The sequence below is a fragment of the Oncorhynchus mykiss genome, chromosome Y (assembly GCF_013265735.2).
Source record: "Oncorhynchus mykiss isolate Arlee chromosome Y, USDA_OmykA_1.1, whole genome shotgun sequence".
Taxonomy (NCBI): Eukaryota; Metazoa; Chordata; class Actinopteri; order Salmoniformes; family Salmonidae; genus Oncorhynchus; species Oncorhynchus mykiss.
This window is the reverse complement of record NC_048593.1, coordinates 19,940,475-19,954,612: the sequence shown is the minus strand read 5'-3', so window position 1 is coordinate 19,954,612 and position 14,138 is coordinate 19,940,475. Positions and strand designations below refer to the sequence as shown.

At 43.0% G+C, this 14,138-nt stretch overlaps 1 protein-coding gene across 2 annotated transcripts; it reads left to right on the top strand.

Moving 5' to 3' along the window:
* The first annotated feature begins 3,988 nt into the window (after window positions 1–3,988).
* Window positions 3,989–8,046, top strand: LOC110509780 (B-box and SPRY domain containing). Of its 2 annotated transcripts, none has more exons than XM_036968089.1 (6): window positions 3,989–4,598; window positions 5,259–5,357; window positions 5,513–5,743; window positions 6,405–6,430; window positions 6,581–6,705; window positions 6,909–8,046. In XM_036968089.1, exons 1-6 carry the CDS (start codon window positions 4,215–4,217, stop codon window positions 7,454–7,456), a joined length of 1,413 nt encoding a protein of 470 aa, XP_036823984.1. In that variant the 5' UTR covers window positions 3,989–4,214; the 3' UTR covers window positions 7,457–8,046. The 2 variants fall into 2 exon arrangements, with proteins under 2 accessions (XP_036823984.1, XP_036823985.1); XM_036968090.1 differs by having other exon boundaries at window positions 3,990–4,598; window positions 5,513–5,551.
* Window positions 8,047–14,138: the final 6,092 nt, after the last annotated feature.

The following is a 14,138-nucleotide window of genomic DNA, read 5'->3' as shown; positions in this document are numbered from 1 at the left end:
ATGTTTGGGTTTGAGTATGGTTCCCAATTAGAAGCAGCTGATTATCATTGTCTCTAATTGGGGATCATACTTCAGGTGTCCCTGTTCCCACCTGCATTGTGGGATATTGTTTTGTGTATGTGCATGTTGCACCACGGATGTCACGTTTCGTTGTTTGTTTATTGTTTTTTGGAAGTTTCACTTAAATAAAAGATGTGGAACTCAACACACGCTGCACCTTGGTCCGTCGTTCAAAACGATCGTGACAGAATATCCCACCACGAAAGCACCAAGCAACGTGCCATGGAGGATAAAGTGAGTTGGACCTGGGAGGCGATCATGGTAGGATGCGAGACCCTTCCTTGGAGAGAATCGCAGAGGAATCTGGAGGGACAGAGACGACGCCGGGGTCCGCGGCCACAGAAACCCCAAGATTTTTTTGGGGGGGAGGCACAAGGGGCATGTTGCACAAGGGGCATGTTGCACCATGGATGTCATGTTTGTTTATTGTTTTTTTTGGAAGTTTCACTTAAATAAAAGATGTGGAACTCAACACACCTTGGTCCGTCCTTCAAAACGATCATGACTATATATATATAGTTGAAGTCGGAAGTTTACATACACTTAGGTTGGAGTCATTAAAACTTGTTTTTCAACCAATCCACAAATTTCTTGTTAACAATCTATAGTTTTGGCAAGTCGGTTAGGATCTACTTTGTGCATGACACAAGTAATTTTCCAACAGTTGTTTACAGACAGATTTATTATCTATTTATTTTTCACCCCTTTTTCTCCCCAATTTCGTGGTATCCAATTGTTTTAGTAGCTACTATCTTGTCTCATCGCTACAACTCCCGTACGGGCTCGGGAGAGACGAAGGTTGAAAGTCATGCGTCCTCCGATACACAACCCAACCAAGCCGCACTGCTTCTTAACACAGCGCGCATCCAACCCAGAAGCCAGCCGCACCAATGTGTCGGAGGAAACACCGTGCACCTGGCAACCTTGGTTAGCGCGCACTGCGCCCGGCCCGCCACAGCTGTGAGAGATGGAATCTAAAACAAAAATCCAGAAAATCACATTGTATGATTTTTAGGTAATTAATTTGCATTTTATTGCATGACATAAGTATTTGATCACCTACCAACCAGTAAAAAATCCGGCTCTCACAGACCTGTTAGTTTTTCTTTAAGAAGCACTCCTGTTCTTCACTCATTACCTGTATTAACTGCACCTGTTTGAACTCGTTACCTGTATAAAAGACACCTGTCCACACACTCAATCAAACAGACTCCAACCTCTCCACAATGCCAAGAACAGAGAGCTGTGTAAGGACATCAAGGATAAAATTGTAGACCTGCACAAGGCTGGGATGGGCTACAGGACAATAGGCAAGCAGCTTGGTGAGAAGGCAACAACTGTTGGCGCAATTATTAGAAAATGGAAGAAGTTCAAGATGATGGTCAATCACCCTCTGTCTGGGGCTCCATGCAAGATCTCACCTCGTGGGGTATCAATGATCATGAGGAAGGTGAGGGATCAGCCCAGAACTACAAGGCAGGACCTGGTCAATGACCTGAAGAGAGCTGGGACCACAGTCTCAAAGAAAACCATTAGTAACACACTACGCTGTCATGGATTAAAATCCTGCAGCGCATGCAAGGTCCCCCTGCTCAAGCCAGCGCATGTCCAGGCCCGTCTGAAGTTGGAATGGAAGAAGGTCATGTGGTCTGATGAGACAAAAATAGAGCTTTTTGGTCTAAACTCCACTCGCCATGTTTGGAGGAAGAAGAAGGATGAGTACAACCCCAAGAACACCATCCCAACCGTGAAGCATGGAGGTGGAAACATCATTCTTTGGGGATGCTTTTCTGCAAAGGGGACAGGACGACTGCACCGTATTGAGGGGAGGATGGATGGGGCCATGTATCGCGAGATCTTGGCCAACAACCTCCTTCCCTCAGTAAGAGCATTGAAGATGGGTCGTGGCTGGGTCTTCCAGCATGACAACGACCCGAAACACACAGCCAGGGCAACTAAGGAGTGGCTCCGTAAGAAGCATCTCAAGGTCCTGGAGTGGCCTAGCCAGTCTCCAGACCTGAACCCAATAGAACATCTTTGGAGGGAGCTGAAAGTCCGTATTGCCCAGCGACAGCCCCGAAACCTGAAGGATCTGGAGAAGGTCTGTATGGAGGAGTGGGCCAAAATCCCTGCTGCAGTGTGTGCAAACCTGGTCAAGAACTACAGGAAACGTATGATCTCTGTAATTGCAAACAAAGGTTTCTGTACCAAATATTAAGTTCTGCTTTTCTGATGTATCAAGAACTTTTGTTATGCAATGAGATTTTCTGGATTTTTGTTTTAGATTCTGTCTCTCACAGTTGAAGTGTACCTATGATAAAAATTACAGACCTCTACATGCTTTGTAAGTAGGAAAACCTGCAAAATCGGCAGTGTATCAAATACTTGTTCTCCCCACTGTATGTGTGTGTGTATATTTATATTCCTGTCTCTGATATTGCTTGTTCTGATATTTCTGAATGAATAAATTTTTCTGGATTATGTTTGTATTGTTTATTTTTTCATATTGCTAGGTATTACTGCACTGTTGGAGATAGAAACGCAACCATTTCGCTGCACCTGCGATAACATCTGTAAATCTGTGTGCGCAACCAATAAACTTTGATTTTATTACTTATAAAGTTGTCTTTATCCTATTTTGTCTAACCGCCACCATGGGCTATGCTACATGTTAAAATATTTGTGTTGCTTTTTTTACTGCATATATTCTTAGCCCCTTTTCCCTTTTTGTGTCTTATTTCTGTCAAGGGAAATATATTTGAAATTGCAATTTAAATACATTTGATATGTAATTTATTTAGGCCTATTTACCAAAAGTGCCAGTACAGTGCATTTGGAAAGTATTCAGATGCCTTGACTTTTTCCAAACGTTGTTTCGTAACAACCTTATTCTAAAATTGATTACATTGTTTTTCCCCCTCATCAATCTACACACAATATCACATAATGACGAAGCAAAAACGGACATTTTGCACATTAATGTTTTTTTGTAAATATCACATTTACATAAATCTTCACTCTTTGCTCAGTACTTTGTTGAAGCACCTTTGGCAGCGTATACATCCTATAATCTTCTTTGTTATGACGCTACAAGCTTGGCACAGCGGTATTTGGGGAGTTTTTCCCCATTCTTCTCTGCAGATCCTCTCAAACTCTGTCAGGTTGGATGGGGAGCGTTGCTGCACAGCTATTTTCAGGTGTCTCCAGAGATGTTAGATCGGGTTCAAGTCCGGGCTCTGGCTGGGCCACTCAAGGACATTCAGAGACTTGTCCGAAGCCACTCCTGCGTTGTCTTGGCTGTGTGCTTAGGGTCATTGTCCTGATGGAAAGTGAACCTTCACCCCAGTCTGAGGTCCTGAGCGCTCTGGAGCAGGTTTTCATCAAGGATCCCTTTGTACTTTGCTCCTTTCATCTTTCCCTCAATCCTGACCAGTTACGTAAATAAGGTATTTATGTTTTTAATATTTTATAAATTAGCAAATATTTCAGATTTTTTTCTTCTCGCTTTGTCATTATGGGGTATTGTGTGTAAGTCGATGAGAGAAAAAAACATTTTAATCAATTTTGGAATTAGGCTGTAAGTTAACAAAATGTGGGAAAAGGGAAGGGGTCTGAATACTTTCCGAATGCACTGTATATACTCCAACACATTTAACATTACTGTGGGGTTTGCACAAAGGGATTTACCTCCAATATCATCAGTCATGTGCATATGTCTCGAGAAATTGGCATCATTGTCATATAGGCCTATAGACTATATTTCAGCCTAACCTATAGGCTAAATGTATCCTACATTTTAAAATCCTGTTCTAGCCTATTCTAAACTATAATACATTTAGTCTAAAATTAGACAAGAGAGAGTCATTGATGGTTGAGGATGTTATGAGGTCAAATTACAATATGGAAACACTGTGTCATCTTACAGGCAAAGGAGGTCAAAACAATGGTAGGCTATAACAAGTACACGGGAACCAAAAACCTTATAATTGAAACGGCCTTGTTGCTAAACTTGCTTTTCAGCTCTGACCTTTAGTGTCGGTGTTACTTCCGTGTTCATACCTTGATACACCTGTGTTATAGGTGCGGTAGATAGTGATACTTAAGCCACCTGCTACGTTCTATTGCTATTACTCTTGTAGACTATTTTACGTAACATGAGCGCGGAGCCAGGATCATGTCATTCAACACCTGGGTGCTCTTTACAGGACGACCGAGACACTGAAGTAGAAGTTACAGAAAGTTCGAGAAACTTGAATATGGATTTACAACAGCCCATTTTATCCGCGTTGAATGTACTCCGGAATGAAATTCGATCAGCTAAAGAGGACTCCGGGTTGTCTGGAAAGGCTGCGGTGACCTCCTCCGACTCAGAATCGGGTATATTCTCCGGTGAATCGGAACTTTGCGTGGAACATGAATCAGACCTGGACTGGTTCTGCTGCTCCGAGCAGAAACTCATATGCTCGCACTGCACCATAGTGGGATCCTGCCAGGGACACACGGTGATAGCCCTGGCCAACAGAGTGACAGCAGTCAGGGTGAGTGCCCCGACTTTTCCTGAAAGGAAATGATCTCTTGTATAGCACTATATTAGAATATAGTCATATATATTCTCATATTTGAGCAGTTACAAGCTGCTTGTGTGTCATATGAACCTTTGTCACGGTAAATGGGGCTTGGGGCCAGGAGATTGTTGACCTACAGTTAGGAGTTAGAATTGACCAGGCAAACTGAGTTTACCTTTGGTCACCTGGGGTACTACAGTACAAAGGGCCAGCTGGTTTGGGTTAGGAAAGTGTGTGTTCACATGCCTGGTGGGTGTGTAGGGTGTGCCACACTTTTTCGACACCACACTGAGGAGTTTCCCCTGTTGATGTCTCATGGAATGTGAGGAGACAGGAATTTCAAGCTGTTGGGAAGATACGGGAAGCCTTTACATAAATAGTGTCCATAAAAAAAAAATACATTTAAAAAAAAAAAATAAGTAAAATAAAATAAATTGTCATCAGTGCTCTTCCAAGTTATTATTATTTCAGGATACACAATGACATGTTGGTGATGGCAGTTCCACACTACAGGAATAGGCCTGTCAGGATAGTGCCCCTGCCTTTGAAACTGTACCTGATCAACTCTGTGGTTTTCAAGTCCAACACTGCTCTTCTTCATGCCAGTCACTGTTTGAGTGTTGTCCTGAACAGAACCACCTGGTTGACGTGTGTGAGAAAATGCAGCTGCAGGCCCTGCGCATCGAGCACTTTATCAACAAGACTCTGACTGCCAAAGAGCGGGCACTGCAGGTGAGCACACAGGCTCTGTGACACACACTCAGTCCCTTATGTGCTCTCACTCCACACAGCCTTGGAATCACAAGCTCTACACACAGATGTGTAATGGATTCCATCATATGTCTTTTTGCTGTGACTTCTGCCCCCTCTGCCATGTGTCCATGCAGGTGGAGGCGAGCGGGGCTCGGGAGCGAGTGGTGGCACAGGTCAGTGTGGTGAGGGAGGCGGTGGAGGAGGAGGAGCAGCGGCTGCTAGAAGCCGTGCAGAGGGAGGAGGAGAGGGTGGAGCAGTGCCTACTCACTCAGAGAGCCCACTGGGGCCAGGCCCTAGCTATGCTCACACAGACACGCACACGCCTGGTGCACACTCTCACAAACACACCGGACATACAGCTGGCGGTGAGTAGGGGAAAGATGATGGGCACAGGGTGGGACAGAGGACGGGAAGTTGGAGAATACAGTGGTGGAAAGAAGAAGAATGAATAGGGAGAGGGTCGAACAAGACTGAATGGGATGGTGCAAATGACGATGATGATGATTAACCATAACTCTAACTTCATGTTTACACCCTGGCTCATCCCTAACCCTAACTTCATGTCCACACCCTGGCTCAACCCTAACCCTAACTTCATGTCCACACCCTGGCTCAACCCTAACCCTAACTTCATGTCCACACCCTGGCTCATCCCTAACCCTAACTTCATGTTTACACCCTGGCTCAACCCTAACCCTAACTTCATGTCCACACCCTGGCTCATCCCTAACCCTAACTTCATGTCCACACCCTGGCTCATCCCTAACCCTAACTTCATGTCCACACCTTGGCTCAACCCTAACCCTAACTTCATGTCCAGACCCTGGCTCAACCCTAACCCTAACTTCATGTCCACACCCTGGCTCATCCCTAACCCTAACTTCATGTTTACACCCTGGCTCATCCCTAACCCTAACTTCATGTCCACACCCTAGCAATAACCCTGATAATTCTGATGATGCTGATGATGATGTAATTAAGATCAATTTCATTCTCAGAAATGATTGTTGACTCCTGTGTTTTCAGACCTCTGGCCAAGAAATAGCTGACAGGTAAAAAAAAAAAATGTTTAATCCATTTTTAGTATTTTTTGCAAGTAGTAAGAATACATAGTTAAATAGTTCACCCACTGAAGCAATCCTGCCGGTGAAGTTGTTCATTAGCCAGATTCACATGAGCTCTCTCTTGTGTGTGGCGATCAGGGTTGAGGATGCAGAGGGGGTGGGTGAACCCTGTGACACAGACCGGCTCAACCTGAATGCAGGTTGCAGTGACAGCAAACTCATGAGGGGCCTGTGGGCCAGCGCCATACTGCTGGGGCCAATTGGTAACTAGTACTACAGCTTTTATCCATATCTCCATGATACAGGTCAGGACAACCTTGATTCGTTCAGGGTACAGTTGTTCCAAGTAGTTGCAGTTATGCATTGTTGCCAGTTGTTCAGACACTATTACAATGTTATTAACACAGCACAAGTGCTTAATTGAGGATGAATAACAATACATTATTCTCTTCCCTCGCCCCTTTAGCTTATGGTTCAGCACATCTGACATTTGACGAGCGCACCGTCAGCTCCCTACTGTCCCTCTCAGAAGACCTTTGCACTCTGACCTTCCTGCCTAAGAGGTCACGCCAGTCCCCGCCCTACGACCCGGCGCGCTTCGACAGCTGGCCCAATGCGCTGGGCACCCTGTCAATCTCCTCCGGCACCCACAGCTGGGTGATGGACGTGGGTGAAAGCGGGGCCTTCAAGGTGGGGGTATGCTACACCAGTATGGGGCGTAAGGGCTCGGGCAACAACTCCCGCCTGGGCTACAATGGCCAGTCCTGGGTGCTCTCCAAATATGATGGGGACTTCTCCTTCTGCCATGCGGGGAAGAACACACCCCTGCACGTGATCCACAAGCCCAAGAGTCTAGGGCTGCTCCTGGACTGGCCCAGTCAGACCCTGGTATTTTATGACCCAGACTCCAGTGCCGTGTTGCACTCTGTCAGACACACCTTCAGTGGCCCGCTGCTGCCTGCATTCGCCGTGGCTGACCGTAGTGTCACCATACTGCACTGCCCTCCGAAGTAACCGTCTATAGTGCCATTGATATAGAATTACAATTACGGATAACACTTTCAGAAGACATATCTTATGAGTTGATAATATAACATTGTAAGGGCCTATTAATGCTCATAACAAGTAATAATGCATTATACCTGCTGATAAAATCTTACTGAATTACTAATATTTGTACGTAATTCTAATAGAATAGAATACTAATCAAAGCTTCACAATGTATTTGAATGGAATCAAATTTCTGTCTGCATTGATGAGGTATGCAGCCAGTTCTCCTTTGTTAAGGAACATATTTCTAATTTATTCTTTGTTTATCTGAAGTACTGCTTCTGTATAGATTTCTGTAGATCAAATTATACTGTAGTCCTAATGTGTCCGTGATTAATTTGTTGTGAAGTCTGTCCCAAACTCTTAATTTAAGTTTTAGAAGTATGCTATTTATATTTATTGCACTTTTATGATCTGATAATCATTTTTGATAACTTCAGTGAATGTTTTCTACCTTTTCGAGAGACACCTGTTTGCGGAACTGGTTGATCCAGAAGTTGCTCAGTGTGCTTGCTACCTGTCAAATGTATTAAAATATTTTTGATTGTCTGATATGCAATGTATGCCTCTATTGAGTGAGTATGAACTCACATCCTGCTTTCCATCCATTCGTCATCATTGGAAAGAAAATTAATGAAATGCCCGACGCAATACAGACGACAATCTACAAATGAACAGCAGGGGGAAGTAGTGTTTTTTTCCATCGATGGTGTCAAAAGTATAGCCTTTCTGCTCAATGTGTGGTCAAGCTTTTACCCTTGCATTCGCGCTGATTATTCGGTTTAATTTTGGACCAATCTACTGTGGGTGCCAAATTATGGCAATGAATGATCAATGCCATAATATCACCAGTACTTTTGTTTTGACTAAGGTTCAGAGGGAACCAGGAGAGGGCAGCATAATTGCAAATATATTTATAACTAACCCAAGATAGTTCATCGCTGTCGTTTTCAATGGGAGCAAATTAAGTATAGTGGGCAGAACAAGGAAGGAGGTGGGCAACTGCAGAGCCGACGCGAGCTATCTAGTTCTTATTGGTGTGTTAAATTATATATCTGCATATTCCCGTTAGGGGACGCCTTTTCTGTAAAGTGTGCTTGTGCAATTACTCAATTCGCCGTTGCACTCCTTGTAAATGTAACAGTACTCGTCTTGCGTTGTGTACAATCAGTCATCGACACGGAACTCCAACATGTAGCACCAGTCATGTAGCTTTATTCTGATAAGAACGACACAAAATTGCACGTCATGCAATGCACGTCTCACCATCCAACTCTGCACTCACGCACGCTGGTTTGGTGCTTGTTCACTGGGATAGTTACCAAAATAATACAATTACAATATACAATATAATATATTTAACAATGTACCTGATAAGAACGACACAAAATTGCACGTCATGCAATGCACGTCTCACCATCCAACTCTGCACTCACGCACTGTACAAAATATATGAACCCCCCCACCAGACACAGTAAGTTGCTAGCTAATACTGGCGGGAATTCTCTACAACAAAATGCACAACAAATATTCTCCAAAAACCGCTGCATCTTATATGTGATGTTCGAATAACATTTACAAACAATTTGATATAAATTGTACGTTTAAATCATCACTTGAGAGTATAAAAATCACTTTTGATGTACAGTGCTTTGCAACCAACAACTTACCGCTGGTTTGGTGCTTGTTCACTGGGACGATTTTAACTGGAACATCCCCCCTCGTAAGCAAGCTACGCAAACCAGCCAATAAGATGCCATGTTGAGTAGGTGAAGGCAAAACAAACTCACACCAAAAACCCATTGGCTCAACAATAAAGTGGCAAGGGGAATCACCAATATAACCCTGTTACATAAACAATGCCTTTTTTTTTACTTTGGAAAAGGGTCACGTCTACTAAACTTAGTGGACTCTGTCCATAACATATTCTAGTTTTAGGAACAGAATACTGTATTGAGATCGGCCTTTTCTTCTATGAGAAAATCAGCAGAATATCGACCCAGTTCCATCTCGCTCCATACTCTCCCAATGCCGGGCACTAGTCTTCCTCTTCTTTTTGAAACTTCTTTCTGAAGTAGGCCATAGCTGTAGTTTCATAGGGTTAAAGCACGCACTCCAGCAGGTATATTTCACTGGTCACCCCCAAAGCCAATTCCTCCTTCAGCCGCCTTTCCTTCCAGTTCTCTGCTGCCAATGACTGGAACGAACTGCAAAAATCACTGAAGCTGGGGACTCATATCTCCCTCACTAGCTTTAAGCACCAGCTGTCAGAGCAGCTCACAGATCACTGCACCTGTACATAGCTCATCTGTAAACAGCCCATCCAACTTCCTCATCACCATATTGTTATTTATTTTATTTATTTTGCTCCTTTGCACCCCAGTACCGCTACTTGCACACTCATCTTCTGCACATCTATCACTCCAGTGTTTAATTTGCCTTACTGTAATAATTTTGCCACTATGGCCTATTTATTTCCTCACCCCCCCTTATCCTACCTCATTTTCACACACTGTATATAGACTTTCTCTATTGTATTATTGACTGTATGTTTGTTTATTACATGTGTAACATTGTGTTGTTGTTTGTGTCACACTGCTTTGCTATATCTTGGCCAGGTCGCAGTTGTAAATGACAACTTGTTCTCAACTAGCCTACCTGGTTAAATAAAGGTAAAATATATATTTTAAATTAAAATAAAATTGAAAGCAAGTCTAAGCAGTGGTAGATCTGTTCTATGTGCGCTATTTCTATTCTTTCCATTCTTAAATTTAGTTTAGGCATTTTTACTTTCGGTTTTGTTACAGCTTAATTAAGAACAGCTGAAAATACAATATTTTTGGTTATGGAAAATATATTTCACAGCAGTTTAGACAGTACAATGATTCTCTACACTATACTTGCTTGTTTTGCCATATAAACAAAAATTAGGCAAACTATTAGGATTTTAGCAACCAGGAAATGGCGGAACGATTTCTGCATAGCACATATTTAAATAGCTGACTAGGGGCGCTCAAATAAAATTGTCTTTGTTACATATGCCGAATACAATGGGTGTAGATTTTACCATGAAATGCGTGCTTACGAGCACTTCCTAACGATGCAGAGTTTAGAAAATGATAAAAATAGAAAAAGTAACAACAAGAGTACAAAACAATGGAGCTAAATACAGGGAGTACCAGTACCAGATCAATGTGAAGGGTTGCGAGGTATTTGAGGTAGATATCAAATACAATTTTATTGGTCACATACACATATTTAGCAGATGTAATTGCGGGTGTAGCGAAATGCACACACACAAAATATTTACATGAAGGCAGGGTAAGTGTGTGTGTATGTGTTGTGTTGGTATGCGTGTGTGCGTATGTAGTGTATGTGAACATGTGTGGGTTTTGTTTGAGAGTGACTGTGTACAGTATATAATGTGTATACTGTATATAGTCTTATGAGTGTGCATAGAGTCAATGCAAGACAGGGTCAGTGCAGATAGTCCAGGTAGCCATTTAGTTAACTATTTTGTAGTCTTATGACTATTTAGCAATTTAATGGCTTGGAGGTAGAAGCTATCTCACCAATGCCTCTGTACTGTTTGCTGTACAGTAGCAGAGTGAACAGTCTACGGCTTGGGTGGCTGGAGTCTTTGGTAATTTCTTGTGCCTTCCTCTTACACGGCCTGATATAGAGGTCCTGGATGGCAGGGAGCTCGGCCTCAGTTATGTAATGGACTTCCACACCACGTTCTGTAGAGCTTTGCGGTTGAGGGCGGTGTATTTGTCATACCAAGCGGTGATACAGCCAGTCAAGATGCTCTCGATGGTGCAGCTGTAGAACTGAGGGCCAATGTCCAATCTTTTCAGCCTGCTGAGCGGGAAGAGGTGCTGTTGTGCTCTCTTCAAGACTGTGCAGGTGTGGGTGGACCATGTTAGGTTCTTAGTGATGTGGATCGTAGAATGGGTGCCTGCTCTCCCCTCTCTTCTATAGTCCACAATCAACTCCTTTCTCCTGCTGATATTGACGGAGAGGCTGTGGTCCTGGCATCACACTGCTAAGTCTCTGACCTCCTCCCCGTTGGCTGTTTCATCGCCGTCAGTGATCAAGCCTACCACCGTCGTGTCATTATCGAACTTGATGATGGTGTTGGAGTCGTGGCCACGCAGTCGTGGGTGAACAGGGAGTACAGGATGAGACTAAGCACTCACACCTGATAAGCCTCCGTGTTGAAGGTCAGCGTGGCGGAGGTGTTGTTGCCTACCATCACCACCTGGGGCCGATCCATCAGGAAGTCCAGGATACAGTTGCAGAGGGAGGTCCCAGGGACCCCAGATTGGTGATGAAATTTGAAGGGACTATGGTGTTGAACACTGAGCTGTAGTCTATGAACAGCATTCTCACGTAGTTATTTTCCCTCATATCCAGGTGGGAGAGGAAAGTGTGAAGTGCAATTGAGATTGTGTCATCTGTTGGGTGTGGTATGCGAATTGGAGTGGGTCCACGGTGATGGTGTTGATGTGTGTCATAACCAGCCTTTCAAAACACCTTTCCTAATTATAGATGTGAGTGCACAGGGCGATAGTCATTTAGCAAGAATTTTAGACCACCAATCTGTTGGAATATTAAATTAGGGATTATATTCCAAATGCAATTGTAATAGGGTCCTGTGTGTAGCTGGTGTAGCTGGTGTAGAAAGTCAGGCGCAGGACAGTAATCAACGTACTTTACTCAAAATACAAAAATACAAGGCAAATTTACAAGCCCACAAATAACGGACTGATATACAAAGAACAATCACTCACAAACAAACATGGGGAACAGAGGGTTAAATAATAAACAGGTAATTGGGTGAGTGAAACCCAAAACAAAACAAATAGAAAATCAAGAGTGGATAGGTGGTGGCTAGAAGGCCAGTGACGTCGACCGCAGAACGCCGCACGGACAAGGAGAGGGACCGACTTCGGCGGAAGTTGTGACAACAATCTTTATTTCTTAAATAGTGTTGTGCCCATTTGATTTTAAATATTATATTAGAGATGTTGAAATCCAGAGCATTCAACCCCCCTCACTTTGGGTGCTACATATTACCGCTTTTCTTAAATAATGAGGTTTATTCCTCTGTCATGACATTGGCCTGTTGGGGGAGGTTTATGACCCCCATAAATACCCCCATAAATACCTCCTCTCTCTCTAATTTATAGAGTTGACTCTTGTAAAGCCTTTGTAACATAGAGAGTCTGGGAACATCAAAAGGTGGGAAACGGAACCATATTTCGGTAATCCAACCAGTTGAAAATATGCATTGGTACTTAATGAATATGATGTCAGATCAGTTGTTGTCTGAGACATTACTACTAATGATAGGATGACATAAACTGTATCTTGGAAATTCTACACATTCTAGTTATCAGATTCACATGGAATTGTTGTGCAATTTAAATGTTTAAATATGAAACTATTTGTGAAAAGATTAAATGTAATTTTAGCTTCTTAATGAGAGAACGGTTTGTCATAGAGTAAACTCTGCTCACTCAGAGGCCCCGCCCAAGTGAACAGACATTGGTTGTAAACTATGAAACACGCCCTTCTCTTCACCACGATATAAGCCAGTTGATGAAAATCCAACTTTCTGTTCCAAGGACGTGAGGACTTGCGGTCCCTGCGTTAAAAGGACAAGATCACCAGAACTAAGCCAACCTCAGTGTGAGCTCTGATTGAACGTGAAGATGGCGAAAGGATGAATTTTGACTATACCAGCCAGAATATAGCATGTGTTGTAACTTTAATGTGTTACAGAGTTAATGTTTAAGTTTATTCTTTGAGCTGTATCTAAAGATATTTCTTTAGATTTATTTGCATATGTAATTGTATTGGGTTGTGTTGAATTACGCTTTTTGACTGCAAGTCCCAGAATGCCTTGCGAGAGGAATGAGTGATAACGCGCCAATTATGTGCAGGTGCGAGTGATTGTGGCTGACATTCCGACAGCATCTTACCTGCATTGCTCTGTACCAAAACAATTGTTGTTAAATGTAACGTAAACAAGTATTCTTACTAAAATAAGCTTTCGTATCAAACCCGACGTCCCGAGTCATTACTAAGAAGTTAGTTAATCTAAAAGCATGAGCTTAAAGTAGGGCAACTTGGTATGAACTTTGAACTCTTATTCACTAAAGAAGTGATACCTCCTAGCCGATTGAGTTAGCCGCAGCAACTGTAAATGTGGGCTAGGAGAGGACGGACAGAGTATCCATTCTATCACGCTAAAGTTCACCACGAGACATTCTTCAGAGGACAAGAGATCCATGCTGACAACCCAGCCTCCTATCTATGACCAATCTACCGAAGCGCAGCTCAGAGTAAATATTTATTGCATTTTCCTTTTCCAAATGGGCGGTTATTTAGAATGCATAACATACTGTATTTACGATAGCATAGCTGCCTACGCCCCGATAGACACAAAACCTTTTTGTTCCTCAGTCCTCCCGCTCTTTCACTCAAACCCAACCCCCTTTCTTGGTGTAACCAGCCGTCATATCTGTTCCGTCCGCTAGGGACGTTTTCCTTTATGACATAATTTGTAATCTATTATGATCCATTCTGTGTAGATGTAATTCTGTGTTATTATTTAGGTATTGTCACAGTTTTCTGTACG